At 50.6% G+C, this 20,213-nt stretch overlaps 1 protein-coding gene across 1 annotated transcript in view; it reads left to right on the forward strand.

Moving 5' to 3' along the window:
* UBA6 (ubiquitin like modifier activating enzyme 6) overlaps positions 1-20,213 on the forward strand; it is a 44,079-nt gene that overhangs the window by 7,950 nt on the left and 15,916 nt on the right. The window contains exons 4-22 of the mRNA XM_077302875.1: positions 1,277-1,305; positions 2,366-2,460; positions 2,872-2,983; positions 5,147-5,227; positions 5,508-5,630; positions 6,125-6,248; positions 6,524-6,627; positions 7,808-7,870; positions 8,893-8,969; positions 9,539-9,605; positions 10,469-10,612; positions 11,312-11,379; positions 12,209-12,287; positions 13,226-13,306; positions 13,983-14,060; positions 15,096-15,277; positions 15,754-15,859; positions 17,208-17,297; positions 18,267-18,347. Coding sequence (XP_077158990.1) covers positions 1,277-1,305; positions 2,366-2,460; positions 2,872-2,983; positions 5,147-5,227; positions 5,508-5,630; positions 6,125-6,248; positions 6,524-6,627; positions 7,808-7,870; positions 8,893-8,969; positions 9,539-9,605; positions 10,469-10,612; positions 11,312-11,379; positions 12,209-12,287; positions 13,226-13,306; positions 13,983-14,060; positions 15,096-15,277; positions 15,754-15,859; positions 17,208-17,297; positions 18,267-18,347 — 1,784 coding nt within the window. The remainder of the gene's footprint in view (positions 1-1,276; positions 1,306-2,365; positions 2,461-2,871; positions 2,984-5,146; positions 5,228-5,507; positions 5,631-6,124; positions 6,249-6,523; positions 6,628-7,807; positions 7,871-8,892; positions 8,970-9,538; positions 9,606-10,468; positions 10,613-11,311; positions 11,380-12,208; positions 12,288-13,225; positions 13,307-13,982; positions 14,061-15,095; positions 15,278-15,753; positions 15,860-17,207; positions 17,298-18,266; positions 18,348-20,213) is intronic.

Raw genomic sequence — 20,213 nt, forward strand, 5'->3', positions numbered from 1 at the left:
CATGCCACGCCCACCACTTCAGGCAGCAAGGGCTTTCTTGGGCCTTAAGCAGAAGTACGTGGGAGAAAGGTGGCCCTAGAGTGAGGACCCCATGGAAAATGATAGCTTTAGACTGGAGTAGCTCTGCATGGGGTGGCGCGGCCTGTGCCCAGGAATCAGACCATGATCTGTTTGCTTTGACTGTGGGAGCCAGTCCCTCCAAAGTTAAATGCCAGGCTGATGTTCAGCTTTCAAGGTTGCGTATTTTGAGCAGTGGGCCTGCAAAATATGAGGGGGGGGGGGGACTCTGGCCCTGGCTGTCTCCCACAGCAGGGAGCTCCTTCTGCCCCAGCTCTCCTCGCTGCCTGATCCCTTGCAGCTTCAGCATTCCTCTGCTCCCTTCGGATGCCCGGCTGATTGGCGATCTGCGGCCCAGGTGTTGCTGAGCCAGCATTTCTGTGCTGGAGGGGAGGGGTCTGTGTGGGAGGGACCTGGCTGCTCTGGTGTGGGGAGGAGGAAAAAAACAGATCAGGAACCCAAGCCTTTTCAGATTTTTCTCCAAACCTGCTTATGAACCACATGCCTCGTCTAGTCTTTTTGTGGTAACTTTGTCATTTAAGTAGCAGTGGTGCAATTATGGCTGTGGACTTTTCTTCTGGGATGAGGGCGAACCGTCTAAAACTGAATCCCAGCACAATGGTGGCAGGATTGGGCCACGGTTTGAGGTCTCTCTCCTGTTCTGCAGGGGGCTACTTAAAGGAGCAGGGTGGTAGCTGGGTGCTGCTCCCCCTGGGCAGCAGATGGTGGCAGGAGCCAGGAGCATCAGCTGCAACGGGCAAGCAGATCTTTCCTGGGCAGAAGGATCTGGCCACTGTGGTCTGTGCTCCGGTAACATTTACATTTGGCTGCTGCAGTGCACTCCACATGGGGCCGGAACCTATGACTGGGGCGGCATACTGTGGCCAGCTTGTGATTGAATTGGGCCGCAGGGGCCACGCGAGTCCACTCTGCTTCCACCTCCCCTGGCTCCTGATTTATTTCTTGGCCCATCTACAACTTGGTGGCAGGCAGACCGGCAACTTCTGTTTTGTTGGGCATCCTCATGTTCAAAGGTCTCTGTGTTGATGGGTGTTATTTAAATGTTCTAAATTGTTATTTTATATATTGTAAAGCTTGTTTTAATGTTGTTTTATTGTTCACTGCCGTGGGGATCCCAGGTTGGGTAGCAAAAGAGCATAAAATGGTTTAAATAGATAAGACTCTATCATAACTTCATGCTGTTTGTTTTTCTTCTCAGCTAAGAACATAGTTCTTGCAGGAATAAAGGTAAGGGGAGGGGGTTTCATTCGAAGACTAATTGTTTTAAAAGAGGGAGTGATATTCCCTTTAAATAATTGAGAGTTCTTGCTTGGATCTGAGCAGCCAGGACAGTTAAGAGCTGCTGGACAGGGGGGGGCTCTGGGGTCTTTGGGATTTGACTCCATTGGAAACCAGAGAGGCTTTTGTGATAATTATGAGTTTAAGACTTATTTTTGGAGGGGTGGTGGTGAAGGAGGTTTTAACTGTGCAATACTACCAAAATGCTACTGTGTAATACTCTTCTTTAGTCCTCCTGGCAAGCAGGCATATCTGTGACATGCAGGTTCTTTCTCGGGGTTTGGAGCCTGGCCATATAGGAAAGGGTTACAGTCTTTTCCATGAGCCTTGTCATTATTTGACTGGCTAGTTGGAGTAGGCAGGCAGAGAAGCAAAGAATGAACAAATGAGAACAAGCAGCAATTCAGTCAGGGGAAGTGCAGAGTTCTACACCTGGGTCACAAAACTGGGAAGCATGCCGACTGCATGGGATGGGAGGTACACTGCTGGGTAGCAGGGGGCGTGAAGGAGATCTTGGGATACTTGTGGGCTGTAAGCTAAATATGAGCAGACAGGGTGATGCAGCGGTAAAGAAGGCAAATGCATCAACAGGGGCATCACATCAAAATCACAAGATGTCCTAGTCCCACTGTAGACTGCATTGGTCTGACCAAGCCTGGAGTCCTGGCTGCAGTTCTGGAGGCCTCACTTCAAAAAGGACGTGGACAAAATGGAGAGGGGGCAGAGGAGAGAAATGAGGATGATCCAAGGACCAAGCCCTGTGAGGAAAGGCTGAGGGACCTGGAAATGTTCAGCTTGGAGAACAGAAGTTGGGGTTCATCTGTTCATGTGGCTTGGTATTTGTACTTACTATTTTTAAGAATTTCCTGTGAGCCATATTTTGGGGAAAATAAACAAAACTGATGAATGCATCATCATCATATGCCATACAGCTTGTACAGCACATGTTTGTCATTTTATGCAGTTGCTGCGTAAAACTTTGACCTTGTTTTTATGATACTTTCTGAAGGCTCTCACCATTCATGATACCCAGCAATGCAAGTCATGGGATTTAGGAACTAACTTCTTTGTTCGTGAAGACGACGTTCTGAATTGCAGACATAGGTTCGTACAATTTTTGCGCTGCCATCTAGAAGCAACAAACATACTTATTTTTGTATTTATAACATGCATTGTTATACTGCAGATTTGTCTCTCTGCAGCCTATTTTCTGTGTGCTTGGTGGGGTGCTGAAACCTGGCCTTTTTCAAGTAGTGTTGCTATGGAAAATTGTTGCAATTAACATCTTAGGCCTTTTCTCGGTCATAAGAGCAAAAACAAACGCTAAAGACGAGGGTTGGAAGAACTTCTTCTTATCCAGGAAGAGGTAATATGAGAAGGTGCAGATTTTCCTGAGCTCTTCCCTAGGAGAGGCTTGTGTATCTGTGTCAGCAGGTGGAATTGGAAGGTTTTTGAATTGTTTGTGTGGCCGACCCAGTGGGCCAGTTGATAATCCAAGTGGAAACTGTATTTCAGGGCGGAGGCAGTGCTTCCTTACGTTGCGGAACTGAACCCATATGTCCAGGTCCTGTCATCAACGACCCCACTCAATGAAACAACAGATCTCTCTTTCCTCCGACAGTACCAGGTACTTCTGGAGCCTCGGTGGACTATTTGGTGGCAGGCATGATGAGCGGGGGGGGGGGGCATGGGTATTGCTGAGCACACTGTTAACTCGAGTTCCCCGTGGCACATGTAGTGAACTCAGGGAGAGATCAGCCTCTCACTGTGTGGTTCTGATTTTGCAGACGATTGAAAACTGCAAGAACATCTGTCTACCAAATTCCCATAGTCCAGCCTGCCTGTCAATCACTTTAACAGGGTGGCAGATTCCATGCCTGGAAGTGGAGAGGCTCAAGAAGAGGTCTAAGCTTTGAAATGCAGTCTTGGCCACTGCCTCCCGCCAGTTTGGTGTAGTGGTTAGGAGTGCGGACTTCTAATCTGGCATGCCAGGTTCGATTCTGCGCTCCCCCACATGCAGCCAGCTGGGTGACCTTGGGCTCGCCACGGCACTGATAAAGCTGTTCTGACTGAGCAGGAATATCAGGGCTCTCTCAGCCTCACCCACCCCACAGGGTGTCTGTTGTGGGGAGAGGAAAGGGAAGGCGACTATAAGCCGCTTGGAGCCTCCTTTGGGTAGGGAAAAGCGGCATATAAGAACCAACTCTTCTTCTTCTTCAGTAATATCAGGGCTCTCTGAGCCTCACCCACCCCACAGGGTGTCTGTTGTGGGGAGAGGGAAGGGAAGGTGACTGTAAGCCGCTTTGAGCCTCCTTCGGATAGAGAAAAGCGGCATATAAGAACCAACTCTTTTTCTTCTTCTTAATTGTCTGTACCTAACTTTAACTTAATTGTAAACCCTACTGGATAGTTGTGTAGCCGTGTTGGTCTGAAGTATCACAACAAAATCAGAGTCCAGTGGCCCCTTTAAGACCAACAAAGATCTATTCAAGGCGGGAGCTTCCGAGTGCAAGCACTCTTCCACAGACTATGAACTTCAAACATGACAGTGGGAATATAAAGCAAAAGTTAATCCTGTTAAATGAGTAAACTGTGTCACACATCCAAATGCAGCCATATGATAATTCTTTGCCAAAACAGCCAATCAGTCCCCTCGAATTCAGTTGTAGTTCACCAAATCATCGGAGAAATGAAACTGACTCTGTCAGTGATCAAAGCCCCCCACCCCTCCATTTGCGGCTGGCCCCATCGGTCTCCATGCAAGGGTGAAACATCCCTGCAAGTGGAAAGCTTGCAGTTTACACATTGTTGTAAACCCTACTGTGGTTTTAAATGTTTAGATTCTTTTTATTTCTTTTTCATAATACATGCTGCTGGATGTTCATTTTTTTTCTGTTTGCATGTTTGTTACTTTTATGGTACTTATGGCCTTTGGCTTTGACATTAAACCTGCACATACATACATATATACTCCCTCTGAGCTTGTAGTAAAGGGTCTAAGAAGAGCAACTTTCCCCAAGTTGTGCACCTGAGTCTTTGGGGTTGAACGTAGCCAGTCCAGTGTGGACTGTAAACTGACTCTTGGTGCAGAAGTGTTCTAGATCAGCAGGACTTCACCAAGTCTGGGTTAATTTTCAGTTTGCTTGCTGAGAAGCCTGTCACCAGGTTTCTCAAAGGTACTATGAATTTTTTAACTAGAATCTCCAGAAAGTTCTTTGAGCACTCTCAAGTGCACACCATCCGGCCCAGAGGATCTGAAATCCAGTGCAGCCAGGGAGCACCAAGAATTAGATGTCGAGGGACCTGGAGGGTGGGTATCATCCCTGCAGCCTCACAGTGCCTGCCTCGTGTTCCGGATGGCCTTTCAGAGGTGTCCCTGGGCAGCTGCCTGCTCAGAGGTTTACTGGCCAGTCTACCAGAGGCTTCCGCTGACACAGGAGAGAGCCTGTCCCTGGTGTGTGAAGTAGGCAGAGAGGCCAGGAGGAGGAGAGTTTCATGCAAGGAAGTGGGGGCACTCGAGGGGGAGGCGGGGTTCTGCATGCAGGCGAGGACTGAACGTGCTGCACTTTCCAAACCTCTTTCAGAACAGAAATGTTTGGCGCTTAATGTTTTATGAAGTTTAAGCATCTGCTTGTGCTGTGAGAGCTGAATACCAGAACCATGCACATTGTTGGTTATGGGATGTTGGTGCATTCTTGACGACGGCACAGACTGGTCAATCTATGAGTCTGTTGCCTTAAATAGGCATTGGTGACCTAGGACTTAATTGTGGACCTTTCCCTTTCAAAAGTGTGTCGTAGTAACGGAGATGAAGTTGTCACTGCAGAAGAAGATCAATGACTTTTGCCATGCGCAGCACCCACCCATTAAGGTAATGCTAAGGAATGGCAGCATTGGTTATTCCCCCCCCCCCCCCCATGTCTGTCTACTCTGAGAATTTTCCATAATCTAGTTTGGAGGCGGGGAAGAAGGATCACCCAGAAAAACAAAGGGAGAGGATTATCTTTCCAAAGCCTTGTTTAAACTTTTTCCTCTTGGAAATTTGATAAAACCTTGGAAAGCAGATCATGAAATCTTTATTTTGATGGGCATGACACTCTTTTCAAAACATGGGAGATCTTGATCCTAGTTGTGTTTTGCCTTTTTTGCAGTTCATCAGCGCAGATGTGTATGGCATCTGGGCACGCTTGTTCTGCGACTTTGGAGAAGAATTTGAAGTCCTGGACACCACAGGGGAGGAACCAAAAGAAATATTTATTTCAAACATAACACAGGTAAGGAGAAAGTTCAGCACTATCAAGACTTTGTAATTAGTTGTACATTTAACAATCTCTGTATGTACATGTGTGGTCCCATTTAACGGCCAAACCTGAGGAGGAGCTAGGAGATTTGACGCCTGTGTGGACCATAGGGGAGGCAACAGATTGGACGGGGATTAGGAGGGGGCAGAAGCCTTCTCCTAAAATAAGACAGCCCCATAGAGTTGCAGCTTGCCCTTTTGGGATAAGCACACCAACCCCTGGGTGGGAATTGCCTTTCTCTGTCCTGTTCAGAGCATTCGTAGGAATTATAAGAAACAGGAATGATCTTTTGTCATAGATTCTCAGATTTCTCTGGGTTACGTTGTATGCCTTCTGTTGTCTGACCCTGAAAAGACCCAGGATAGATAGCTTTTATGGCTTAAGGATTAGTGTTAAGAATTAGGAATGATTTGTATTGGATAATTCTGCCTCCACCCTTCCTAATTTTTGCTGGATTATAATTTCAGTCCAATCCTGGTATCATCACTTGCTTGGATAATAATCCACATAAACTTGAATCTGGACAGTTTGTAACTTTTCGGGAAATTAATGGCATGTCGTGTTTAAATGGATCTATGCATCAAATAGCTGGTAAGCCTCTGTCTGTCTGTCTGTCTGTCTGTCTGCTTGTTTGTATTCCCTCCCTCCCTCTTGGGGTTACTGTTTTATTGCTTCTACTGTTTATGGTTTTGTTGTATATTTGAATTGTTGCACGTCACCCCAAGCCTAATTAGGGAGGGGTGGTTGATAAATCTTCTAATAAATAATATCAGTAATAAGAGAAAAGGGTGTTCCTGGTGGTGGATCCGTAAGTTTGCTTTGTTCCGGAAACGTTAGATTTCCATTTTGTTGTTTCTGTTTTTCAGTGGTATCGCCTTATTCTTTCAGTATTGGAGATACTACAGATATGGAGCCTTACTTACATGGTGGTATAGCTGTCCAAGTAAAGACGCCTAAAACATTTCATTTTGTAAGTGTCCTGCTTTGTGAGGAAAGCACGCAGTGTTTGCGTCCATTTGCGGTTCTCGTTTCCAGCGAAGTCTGCAAGCTAGACCAGTTTTTACCTAAAATATAAAAATGCCTCCCAGCCTCGCTTTTGAGAATCCGCAGAATCCCTGCCCCTAGGAAGGCGGGCTGCTGGTTGCCATTGCAGCTGCACTGAGATCTGTGCTGTGTTGGTCTAAAGGCTTCTGCCCAGAACTCATGGCTGTTGGCCTTAGAGGAGATGCCGGAGATCTCGGGGGCAGGTAGAGTCAGTCCTACGAGTACGTTCCCTGACCTCAGCACTCCTCCCGCTGGCAAAGGGAACAAGCTCTTCTAAGCTGGTCAGGCAGAAAGTGGGGATTGGACCCCCCCCCCCAAGCTCCTTTGCTCTTTAGAGGTCCTTGAAGGGGACAGCTGCTTTGGCATGAGGAAGGGTGGCTTGCTTTTTGAGGTCTTGCGGAGCCCCAGCGGCTCTCAGAACCCATGGCTTCAATGCAGGGGATTGCAGGTCCTGTACTTGGGAAGGGGACGGAGACTCTTTTCTGCACTTTGAAGACTTCCTTAGCCCCTTGGAGGGACAGTCCCTCACCTCGGTCTTAGAGGAGCTCTGAGCGAAACTTAATGGGATTCTGGAAGCAAAATCCTGCCTCTCCCCTTTGGTTTTCATGGCCAGCAAACTTCTGGGTGGCTGCCGATGCCAGACGGACTGTGCCCCTCTTCGTGTGTTGAATCTAGGGGCTGTGTAGGGGCAGTTTTCAGGAAGGAGCCCTTGGTGGCAGAGTGCTTGGAGGCAGTGGAGACCGGGTCATAGATACCCAAGGATCCCAGCAGTTGCACCTGGGCCCCTGAGGGTGTGAAGGGCAGCGGTGAATTTACAGTAGGCCTTGAGGGGTGGGCTCCATGGGTCCAGCTAGTGGAGTCTGCGTCCGGCCAAGGGCCGGTTGTTTCTTTGGCCTTCCGTGGGAGTGGCGACTGGGGCCCAAGGCCATCATGTCTCCCTTTCCAGCTGCCTTGGCCCGTTAAAGTTAGCAGGAGCGAAGTAGGCTGGCTGGACCGATCGTGCTTGCTCAGCCCCGTGCAGAGTGGCTTGCAGTGGGAGTCAGCTGGGGCAGCCCTGCCTCTTCCTCAGAAGACGATGTGGAAACAGATTTTCTTGTCTTTTACAGGAACGACTGGGGAAGCAGTTAATCAATCCAACATACCTTGTGGCGGACTTCAGCAAACCTGAGGTGATTTTTCTTGAGCCTTCTCTGCACTAATGCTGTCTCTTGGGTTTGGCCCTCCCCTCCGCCTGCTGTGGCGTGTGTGGTCTTCTGAGGGCATTTTCCATCCGTGTGCTGCTTTAAATTCTGCGGTGGAACTACCTGAAGCACATTCAGCTTGCGGCTTGGACTTGATGGTTTTTCTAATTAAGCTTCATGTACACGGAGTGTGGGAAGATTGAGCATGTAGATGTAACCTTATTCTGTTCTGGTTGAAATTGGTCACTCCGGCAGTCTGGCTAAGAATGGGATTCAGTTCTTGTGCTCCCCTCACTGAAATGTTTCTGACGAGCCTTTAGGCGTCTCTCGGCAAAGATGTCTCTGTTTTGCCAAATGCACTAACAAAGGAGGTGCCCGCAGGGGAGCTGGCCTGGACCTTACCTGTCCTTAACACCCATCCCTGGCAGAGATAATGCTGGAGAGTCCTCTGTAACAAAGGAGAGACAGAATCTGTCCAGTGGCTTCATTAAGTCTAAGAAGATAATAAGTCTCTTATCTCATTTATTTAGACTTTGACTCTGCCAAAACGGTCTCTAGATTCATTTGTTTACCGTTTTCAGTCTGGCTTTCGTCAGTGGCAATGAGTCCTACATAAACAAATGTCCTTATTAGTATAACATATAACAAATAACAGATAACAATTGGAAATGTACAAAAATATCCATACCCCCACATAGTTGAATTAAATATATTCACAATTTTGGAATCGTCCACTTTTTCCGTGCAGCACGGAGAGTCCTCTGTGGCACATGCAAAACCAGGATTGTGAGAGGCACCTCTGTGGACTAGCGCCTGCGGGAGCGGAGGCAGGAAGGCAATTCTGGCTCAGTCTAGCATCGTGTTGATCTTTAAGGTGATCCCAGACTTTGCTGTGCCAGACCAACGTGCCTCAACTCTCTAGTGAGCCCTCCTTGGAGTCGCCTTGATTCTCTGAATTTGACGGGGTTTCTTTTTTGGGGCGTGCGTGTCAGCGGCTCTTGTCTCTTCAGTCCCCTCTGCAGATTCACCTTGCCATGCTGGCCTTGGATCAGTTTCAGGAGAGTTTTGCTCGCCTGCCAAACCCTGGGTAAGATGCCTACACCTAGATCTCTGCCGTCCTACGGTTGAACGGGCTGGATGCAGATGCCCTTTCCGTTGTGGAAAAGGGAAGGGGCCACCCAAAGAGGGTGTGTTGGGGCTCATGAGGCTTGTGGGAGGACGTCTGCAGTGGGAAGGAGAACGGAGTGAGTGAGTTTCTAGGAAACGAATGTAAAGCGATTTGTATCTGCACCAGTTTTTCAACTGGCCCATCGGCTGATTTCGCTTGCTGAGCTGACTTGCCATGCTGCATGCATTCTGGCTGCTGGAAGGTTCAGTGTAATGTTTGGCTGCCTGATTGAGCCCAACGAAGGCCCTGCTTGTGTCTGTGCCGATGATCCCGGTCACCGGAGCCTCCTACGCTTCCCCTGCTGATCCAGTCAATACCACCCCTGGGTCCTGTCCTCTGGCCCATCTTTGTCTTCTCTAAGGCCCTGGTGGCTTCTGCGGGTACCAGATACAGCCCTGGCAAAGCAGTCTGCTGAGCTCGATTGGGATCCCCTTCTGTTTCTGGGAGCCCGGCATTACCCTTCTGTTCTCCTTGTTTGGGGCCCTCAGGTGCCTTCAGGATGCGGAAGAGATGCTGAAGATGGCAAGGACCTTGAGGGAGAAGCTGGAGAGCCAAGTGAGTAGCCGGCAGTCAGTGCTGCTGACTCTAGACGGGGAACTTCGGGAGAGAGGCCCTTGGCTCCATGCATGATGCTCCCTTTTCTCCCAAGAGATAAAAATCAGGCCAAGGCCAATGGTGCAAGGAAAGGAAAAATTAATGTTCTGGTGCAGCTAAGAATTGGGCTAGCCTGGCCCTTTTCCCTTCCCTTTTCTCCTCGCAGCAGCCCCGTCATCTCAAGGTGAGCCTGGGACTCCCCAGTCTGGGTCAGCCCCCCGCCATGTTCACTTGTGGGGCTGTTCATTAGTGGGGGCTGCTTCTCAGTGCCTGCCGCCTCTTCAGAGTCCTGCTTGAGGCAGCAGGCGGGGGGTTGGACTAGATGACCCATGAGCTCCCTTCCAACTCTATGATTCTGTGATTCTAAAACAACATCACAATATTCAAAACAAAGTGCCGCCCAGCAGGGCTACTTTTCTGAAAGGTTGCTAGAGAAGGTTAGTGAACTCACCGTAGGCAGAAATGTAATGGTGGGTGCTGAGAAACTCCCTCCAGAAGGAACAGGAGTCCAGCTGCCGCTGGAGCAATTTTTAAAGCCTTTCAGGTGACACTGGACTCCTCTCCTGGTGTGAGATTCCTCTGGAATTATCCCTCCTGCTGCAGGGTGTTGCGCAGCGGTCCCTGGTTCCGGGGCTGCCGTGGGAGGCTTACCTGCCAATTTGCTCCTGCAAAAGGCTTGGAACTGAGAACTGGAGCGTGGATTTTTGTCCCGATCTGCTCACGTTGCCTGCTTGTTCTGGGGCAGAGACCACTTGAGTGAAAAGAGCGACATGCTTGGGTGACACACATCACTGAAGAGGGGTCCGTTCTGTTTGCCTTTGCAGCCTCAAGTGAACGAGGACGTCGTAAGGTGGCTGTCCAGAACGGCGCAGGGATCTTTGGCGCCCCTCGCAGCAGCCCTTGGGGGCATCGCCAGCCAAGAAGTCTTGAAAGCCGTGACGGGGAAGTTCTCGCCTCTGCAGCAGTGGGTCAGTCTTCCTTGTTCTGGAGCAGGCTGGGCCCGTGCGGGCAGCGGAGGACAGTTACATACATAAGCCTGTATTGTTTCCAGCCATAGGCCTTACAATGCGCTCAATATCATATCAGTTGATATAAAAACAGTAAAAGAATTAGAACAACACATGCGGTAGTCTGTAGATAATAAAAGACAATAAGAATTCAGGTATCAGGCTCTCTGGTGGCGTAAATTTGGCTCGAATTTTCCTTGCTGCTAATGCAAATATTGAAACATTATAACTAATTAGAGGGTTGGTATCCGATAATAAAAAGGCTATTTTGTCCAAATTCGCAGGGAAGTTCTGGCCGCTCAAACATCTCTCAATATATTTGCTTCTTGGCTCCAAGTATAGTGGGGAGCGGAGGACATTCTCTGCTGCGGAGTTTGCTTCCCGCCCCCCTCCTTTTGCAGCCGGCAGCAGCTGTGGTGTCCCGGCACAGCCGCAAAACGGAGGCAGCCGCACAGGGCCCGGGAGCGGTCAGCGGTGCCCTCACTCTGGCAGTACTGCTACAGAAATGGGCCTTCTGAGTCTGCACACTCAGCCAGGCCTCCAGGAGCCCAGCGGGCCCTGCCTGCTTTGTAAACGCTTGAGCTCCAAGAAAAACACCCAACTACTTTTCAGTACACTTGAAAACTTTAAGGACATTGATGCATTTTCTTCTTCCTTCAGCTGTATCTTGATGCCTTGGAATTGGTCACGTCTCTCGAAAAGGCCGGTGATGAAGAATTCCTTCCAAGGTAATGATTCGGAAATGGGACAATTGCTTGGGACGCAAGGACATCTGAGTTGCCCCTGCTGGATCCGTCTAGGGGCCCCTCCCGGCCGGCATCCTCTTTCCAGCCGGCCCCAAACGTCTGCACGGTCTGTCCCTGAGCGGACAGCGAGCGGGTCTTGTGATTTGTATCCTGACCTGTCACCAACAGTGATTTAGAAATCCTGCTGAATGAAAGAGCTGTGTTGTGGACTAGCGTGTGCTTTGCCAGAGATACGAGCTGTGCCTAATCCCTGCTGGCGCATGCATGCTGGCAGAGCTGGGGCAGGAGAGCAACGGCCCCCTTGCTGAGCGCTGTGCATATGCTGGGTCCCTGCAGCTGCGCTCCTTTCAGGGGATGGGGGGGGGGGAACGAAGCCCATGGCAAGAAGGAGCTCGTTCCAGCCATGATCTTCATGGACAGGAATCGCTACTGAGCCTCTAAAAATGTGCCAGGATCCTTACGGTGACTCTTTAGGAGAAACAGTAGTAGGTTGGCTTCCTCTGTTCTGATGTCGTCAGCCTTAGAGCTCACCCCTGAGCTGACCGGGGTCAGGTGGAAATGCAGCCTCTGCTTGCCCTGGATTAGCCCTGGACAGTCGCTGCCTGTGCCCAGTAAACAGCTCAGCCTCTTTGTGAGACTGGAATTTGTAACTTTGGTGTTTTTTTTTTTTTTGGGGGGGGGAGGGTGGATTATGTTGGGGAAAGCTAACTTTGTTTTTTTGCATACTGGGTGTACAAGGCATTGAGTAATCTGTGGCCATCTTCTCTCTACCGCTCTCTTCCCACCACTGCCTGGAATTCGGCTGCAACAGGGGAGACAGATATGACGCCTTACGGGCCTGCATTGGGGAGAACTTGTGCCGGAAGCTTCACAATCTGAATGTTTTCTTAGTAAGTATTTACTCACAGGAGAAGCCTGTCGGCTTTATTTAGAAAGGACGGGGGAGGAGGGGGACTAAAAGCTGGGCTTGGATGGCCCAGGCCAGCCGTATCGCATCAGATCTGAGAAGCTAAGCAGGCTCGGCCCAGGTTACTCCATGGATGGGAGACCACCAAGGAAGTCCAGGGTCGCCATGCAGAGGAAGGCGGTGGCAAACCGCCTCTGAACTTCTCCTCCACTCGCTCCAGGCAGGGCTATGCGCATGTGGATGCCTTTCCAGGACAAGAGAGGGCCGTCCCTTCCACTGTTGATAGCTCTGCAGCTCCTGCAGGACATTCAGAGTGCAGCTCCTCAATCTGCCCGTAATGTCCCGTTAGTGGCTATTGGAAGAGCCATGGATCTAGCCATGGATGTGGCTAGAAAAACAGAAACTGAAGGACTTTCCATGACTCTGGATGGCTAGAAGAGAGAGAGAGAGAGATCTATGGCTAAGGCTCACCCCCTGTCCAACAGCCTGGGCCTCCGGGAGGGCTGGATGGGGCCGAGAGAAGGTTGTCCATGCTGTCAGGAGGCCACCAAGGGGCTTCGGTGCTTGGTCTTTCCCCTTCTTGTCCTGCAGTCTCGGTGGCAGCATGTGCTTCTCTCCCACCGCCCAGGGTTGTGCCTGGGCGAGGAGAGCACGGTGGAAGGATGCTGCTGCAGGGAGAGGTCCACTCTGAGCGAGAGGCTTCCAGCATGTGGTCGGGAGCATGTCAGGGCGATGTTGGGGAGGCAGGTTTTGTCTGGGCCCCCACGGACCCACCAACAACCCGTTTGCCAGCCGGGACCCACAAGCTCCAAGAAGTGTGGCAGGCCTGCTCATAGGACAGGAAGTAAAAATACATGGCTGCAAGCATAGCTGTGTGCGGGGTGGATGCCATAATAATCCAGTTTCCCTTCAATTGTGTAGGTTGGCTGTGGTGCGATCGGCTGTGAAATGTTAAAAAATTTTGCGCTCCTTGGTGTTGGCACCGGCTGGGAGCGTGGCATGGTAAGCTGATGTTCTGTCCCGAGTCCGGAGTCCAGAGCCTGCTTGTGCTGCTGGGACCCTGACAGGCGCGGGTCTGCTGGGTCTCGCTTCAGGTGGGGAAGGGCACCCCGGGGGTTTTTCTGCAGCTCCTGGCCGAGCTTACGTTGTGCTGACGTGCAGAAGAACCTGCGGATTGGCACCATCCCTCGGCCTCAGTGGGCAAGCCAGCTGCAGCCCTTCCTGGAGACACCAGCCGTGGCCGTGGGGGTCTGTGCAGCTTCCTGCTTTTGAAGGCTGACGTGGGTCAGGATTGATTGGCCTTCATGTGCTCTGAGTTTCCCATCTCTGGCTGTTGTCCTAACACGCTTGAGACCCACGCAGGGGCCAGGGGTTCCGATTCCCCAACGCACCTTTGACATCAGAGTTTATCATGGCAAAAAAGTCTGAATTGACGTCCCGAGGCAATCTTAATGGGAAGGGACTTCTGGGGGCGCGGGGGGGGGGAGCTGTGGACGAATGGTTGGCCGCTTTGGACAGGGGGCTGGTGTGGCTGCGAGAAGGCGGGTGAAATATTGAATGTGGTGCTCCTGTGTGGCCATGCTGTGGACGCCACGGGGCTCAGTCTGTCTGTCAAAATGTGACAGGTTGAATCATTTTTAGGCGTGAAACATCTGTCTATGTGTCTGACTTACTCCAGGTTACACTCACAGACCCGGACTTAATTGAAAAATCCAACCTAAACAGGCAGTTTCTCTTCCGGCCGCACCACATAGAGGTAGGTCACAGGAACGCCCGGCTGGACTGTGCATGAGAACATCAGCCGCGTGATGAATGTAGGTTGCTTCAAGTGAGACGTTTTAGTACATGCGAGAACCACCCCCATACGCACTGTCGAGCAGATACACTTTTTGTTTTCCGGCACTGCTTGGCCTCGATCTGACACCTAGTCTTGTTTGGGAGGGGGGAGGGGAAGTGTTTTAAACAAGCAAACAGTGTCCCTGGCTCAGAAGCAGAGCATGGGGTTGGCATTCCGGCCGTCCCTGGTGGGGAGGAGCTGGCGGGCCCCAGAGCTGGGAAAGGCAACTGCTGGAGGCCTTGGGGAGCCGCGGTCAGGCCCAGTGAGAGAATGCCGAGCTGCCCTGGACTTGGGACCTGATGGCGCAGGGCAGCGTGTGCCTCGGCCCAGAGGAGTGAGCCTTCCTGGAAAGCTCTTGCGGTCCAAGGCTTTGCACTAGCGGCCGTGGAGCCCGGTGACTAGGGAGGGAGTCCCATTCTAGCGGAGGGGCCATGTATAGGTTGGCCCCACATCTCTTATGGTGCAGCTATGTGGAAAGCAGACCTGGCAGGAGAAACTGCTAAATAAGCTGCAAAAGAGAGACAAGGATTGGTTGTCTTTCCGCTTTGTCGTGCGAAACAACCGGTCACAGCAAAACCAATGCTCAGCTCTGTATCGTCCAAGAGTAAAACTTGTTCTCTCTGGATGATGTATGTGTAAAGGTCCACATCCTGGGTTTTCCAGTCTCACCTGCTCTGAAGGAAATTACAGTATTTGCTGGCGTATAAGACTACTTTTCCCCCCTGAAAAACATGCCTCCAAGTGGGGGGTCGTCCTATACGCCGGGTGCACTTCAGTTGGGATAGACATAGCTGCCCATAGTGGCCCATAGTACTGTAATGTAATGTAACAAACTCTATATTTTGAGTGGAAATGTTGGGGGGTCGTCTTATACGCTGGCAAATACGGTAGTTTTCTGGCATGTCTGTTTCTAACACGAATGAAACCAAAATGAAACCATTGTGACTTGTGTAGAAGCCCAAAAGTTGTACTGCTGCAGCAGCAACCCTGCGCATTAATGGCCAGATGAAGATAGAACCACATCTCAACAAAGTGTGCCCTGCGACTGAGCATATATACAGTGATGACTTTTATACCAAGCACGACGTCGTGGTCACGGCACTCGACAATGTGGAGGCCAGGAGATACATCGACAGGTGGGTGCTGAGTTGCCCGAGGGCTCCGTGAACTACACTGACGCTGGGTTTTGTTGGTTCTGCTTCAGTCCTGGCTGGGTAAAACTGGATCCGTATAAAACAAGGGACCCCAATCTAAAAGTTCATCATCGGTTTAGTTGTGCAGTCCCATATTGGGACTGTGCAGGCCTCTTGGCACGCTCAGTCCCAAGGAATGCCTGCCTACAAAATGTCGATGAACAACCTGTACGTTACCTGTAAGCAACTCTGTTTACCCCTTGGTTCAAGCTACTTAAAACGGATCATTGTAGATCCTCCTACCTAGGAGAACATAACTTGGGTTGCAAAGCTAGTTGACTTCTTCAAGGCCCGCTTTCCACTGTGTTAAGAGGAGGGCTGTGCTAACTGTCCCCTTGACCTCTCTTGGAGCACACCCTGCATCGTCTGCAGCTTCCTCATTTGATGCTCATCATGTTGTTCTTGCTCTTTTCATATAGCCGCTGCCTAGCAAACCTGTGTCCTCTCTTAGATTCGGGGACCATGGGGACCAAAGGGCATACGGAAATCATCGTGCCTCAGCTAACAGAATCCTACAACAGTCATGTAAGTGCCAGGGCAGTGGAAGCAGCGTCCGTTGCATTGCTCACCCAAACTCTTTTTTTAATTGCCTTCAGAGCTGCAAAAGGTACCGCTGCAGGGACTGTAAAACCAGCGTCCGTTTCTGGGTCATTTTGTAGGTGACGTGGTTGGGCTTCAGAGACCTATTGTAAGGACAGCCAATGAGTTGGCTGTCCCCATTGAGACCCCCCCCACACACTTTTTTCATTGTTCACTTTGGAACAAAGGCTTTCCCTGTGCCACTGTCAGATGCTGCTTTCCAAAGCCCCTTCACTTGCGAGAGGGGTCTATCTTTCGGTAGGAGGGGGTGGGCGGCAAGAACCCGGTGGGAGCCCCCTAGGCCTGCAGAGTTTGTGGCAGGGTTTTTACATCCTAGCCATAATGATTATGTGCTTCAAGGCGGACAAAATGCTATTTCTCTGCTCTTGAACGAATACTACTGGTTTGATAGAACCAGAAATAAACCGTGGGGTAAGGCAGCGGTCCCCAACCTTCTTGTAGTCGGGGACCGCCTCCGAGGGTGGGAGAGAGCCGGCGTCCTGGCCGCCGCAGCTGCATGTAAACGCGCATGCGTAGTTGCTGTGCATGCGCGTTTTCGCCACTAGGTGGTGCTAACGCGCATGTGCGGAGCTGCTGCGCATGCGCGTTTTCGCCAGCAGGGGGCGCAAACGCGCGTGTGCGGCAGCTCCGCGCGTGCGCATTTGCGTTGCTGGTGTGCCAGCGACCGTGCCTGCCTCTTTCCCCCCTCTCGCTGCGGGGGGGGGGGGAGGCAGGCGCAGCCGCTGGCGGCCCGGTACCATGGCCTTTGCGGCCCGGTACTGGGCCACGGCCCGGGGGTTGAGGACCCCTGGGGTAAGGGATTTGGCTGATGGCCTCGTCTTGAAATAGAAAACAAAATATTTTGAGCGTTTGATTTCATTGTTCAGGTTTTCCTTTGGAAGCATAAATCAGAGTTGATGGCTTTTTCCGTGTCACTCAGAGGATTCGTTTTAAAAAGCCCTCCCCTGCAGAGAGACATTTTGACTGAGGTTATTATGATAGTCAGTATTTGTCTAAACTGTGTGGGCTCTTTGTATAAACTTTGTGGGCTCTTGTAACAAAGTGATCTGTGTGTTCTTATGAATGTTATCTTAAACCCTCTCTCATCAGAAGTAACCTTATGAAAATAAAATATATTGCTGTAAGGAAACCAAGCACTCTGCCAACAGCCTCTACTAAGTAGCTGTTGAAAAGAGGAATAGAAGGAAATCAGTTTGACGAAAGAAAGGAGAGGGAAAGTAAGAGACCCGGATGCACATCGCTCTGATTACCCTTCCTGTTTTTCTACCTGTAGCGAGATCCACCAGAAGAGGAAATCCCATTTTGCACTTTGAAGTCTTTCCCAGCAGCCACTGAACACACAATCCAGTGGGCAAGAGACAAGGTAACTGGTTGGTGAGCACACTGGAGCTACAAGGCTGCCTGCAACCCCCCCCCCTCTCCCCCCGGACAGAGAGCTCCTTTTTATTACAATGCGATTCTTCTTGTTAAATGGATCCCATTTTGCTCTAAAGGCGTGAATTGGCATACTGCTCTGTGCCTGATTTATGCTCCCCCAAGGAGAGCAGATTTATGCTCCCCCAAGGAGACCAATGGATCCAGTAATGGATCCCAGAAAGCTGTACAGCAGCGGTCCGCAACCTTTTGCAGGCCTCGGACCGCTGCGCCGGGGTGTGGGTAGAGGGCGACCCGAGGCTGCAGCCCAGGGGTTGGGGACCACTGCTGTGCAGGATCTGATGCCCTCAGTGATTCAGTCGATGAGCTGGTGGAGGACTGGCATTGCCAATTCTCTGAAGCCATCCACAGAATCACTCCCAAGCCGGCTCCCTGATGTCCACAGGAATGGTGTGAATGTTAAATTGGCTCAACCAGAGCCCTGGCCCCAGCCTGGAAAAATGCTCTGCCAAGAGGGACCAGGGCCCTGCGGGGCCTAAAACAGTTCTGCCGGACCTGTAGGACAGAGCTGTTCCACCAGGCCTGCAGGAGACCCAAAGTAGCTGGCCTTCCCACAACCAGTCATGCCTGGGATAATGTGAAAATCAGCCCCTGCATGCCACTTACAGACAGCAAGGCAGCACTTTACTTCCCCCCCTCCCCCGGGCACGGGAAAATTAATTCAGTGCGCTCCTAGGATTAAATGTTCACTCGTTTTAACGTGAAATGTGCATTGTGTTTAGTATGAGAATGTTTTGATTTTGTTTTGTCACAAGTGCCGTGAGCCGCCCCGAGCCCTCTGGGTGGGGCGGCATATTCATTGAGTAATAAACAAATAAATAAATGTGGGATGCGGCCGGGGGGGGGGGGGGTCCAAGGGAAGCAGAAGTGTTGCTCATCACTTTTCTCTTTGTTGTAGTTTGAAAGTGCTTTTACGCACAAGCCTTCCCTGTTCAACAAGTTCTGGCAAACCTACAAATCCGCAGAAGAAGTGTTACAGGTAACTGATGCAGAACCAAGTTACTCCAGGGGCGCCTTTAAGACCAACAAAGTTTTATTCCAGGCGTAAGCTTTGGCGTGCAGGCATTCACACATAATGAAATGGGAATTTTCCAGTCCACACATGCAGAGGCTGAGATGGATAATAGACCTGTAAACCAAGACAAGGGGATTCCAGATATAGCAAGCTAAGTTTGGGCTCGACTCTCAGGGAAAAACATAATAAAAAGGAATAAATATGTCAAGATTGGACAATAATGGACAGAGACATCCCCAGTTGTAGAATTTGTTGTTGTTGTTAGGTGCGAAGTCGTGTCCGACCCCATGGACCAGGGGTAGTCAAACTGCAGCCCTCCAGATGTCCATGGACTACAATTCCCAGGAGCCCCTGCCAGCATTTGCTGGCAGGGGCTCCTGGGAATTGTAGTCCATGGATATCTGGAGGGCCGCAGTTTGACTACCCCTGCCATGGACAATGATCCTCCAGGCCTTCCTGTCCTCTCCCATTCCCAGGAGTCCATTTAAGTTTGCACCGACTGCTTCAGTGACTCCATCCAGCCACCTCATTCTCTGTTGTCCCCTTCTTCTTTTGCCCTCAATCTAGAGAGTAATTAACTGTGAGTCCGTCACCACGTTCCATCTCTCTCCCCCACAAGCAACCATTCCCATCTCCCATTCCAAATTACATTCATTAACTGAGGCACATAGAGGCAGCAGCTTCTTATCTGGAGAGCTGGGTTTGATTCCCCACTCTTCCACGTGCAGCCCGCTGGGTGTGCTTGGGTTAGTCACAGTCCTGATAGAGCTGTTTTCCTAGAGCAGTTATCTTACAGTTCACTCAGCCCCACCTACCTCACAGGGTGTCTGTTGTGGGAAGAGGAAGGGACGGCAATTGTAAGGTGCTTTAAGACTCCTTTGGGTAAAGAAAAGTGGGGTATAAAAACAACTGTTTTACTGTTGTATGAAGCTGCCACGTGGGAGTCTGTGATTGTTTCTGGTGAGTCTGACATGTATTTGACAGTAATGATCAGCATCCTCACGCTTTCTGAGTCTTCCAGTGGGCCAGCCGTGCACAAGGGGGACCCGGGTTGCCACCAGAATCCCAGTCCACATGATTCAAAAGTGGCTGAAATGTGTGATATAAGTAGAGTTCGCAGGGAATCCCTTCAAGGGCTGAGAAGCCGTGTCAGACCCAGCAGGACCTCTTCCTCCTCTTAATTCTGGCATGCTCTGCTCTATTGATCGTGGATGGTTTCATTTTGAAGCACAAGAGGAGAAAAAACTTAAAGGGAGAACTTCAGATTATTCTATTGGATCGTACGTGCTAGAGAACTGCCCTGAAGGGAGTGCAGGAACTGAATTTGGACCTAGATCCCAGCTCTCCGCTCCCAAGCCCGGCTCGCTCCCTGGTATAAACACCTGGCGGATTGGCGGATTTGGAACCAGCTGAAGTTAAATCCAGCTTAGGAAGAGGTCCTCTGGCTAGGTTGGTGTGCCCCCGATGAGGCGCTACAACTCCCGGGTCCTGTCAAGGTTCAGTTCGCCACCTTGGCCACCTTTAAGAGTCTGGGCATGATCCTGGACTGCAAATTATCTATGGAGGCCCAGGTCACAAATTCGGCCCACCAGGCATTTTATCATCTATGTCAGGGGTAGTCAAACTGCGGCCCTCCAGATGTCCATGGACTATAGTTCCCAGGAGCCCCTGCCAGCGAATGCTGGCAGGGGCTCCTGGGAATTGTAGTCCATGGACATCTGGAGGGCCGCAGTTTGACTACCCCTGATCTACGTTAGGCACAGCAACATCTGGTCTGGCCACTGCGATCCATGCAACAGTCACCTCCAGGCTGGACTACTGCAACTCACT

Source organism: Paroedura picta, chromosome 11 (genome assembly GCF_049243985.1).
Source record: "Paroedura picta isolate Pp20150507F chromosome 11, Ppicta_v3.0, whole genome shotgun sequence".
NCBI lineage: Eukaryota > Metazoa > Chordata > Lepidosauria > Squamata > Gekkonidae > Paroedura > Paroedura picta.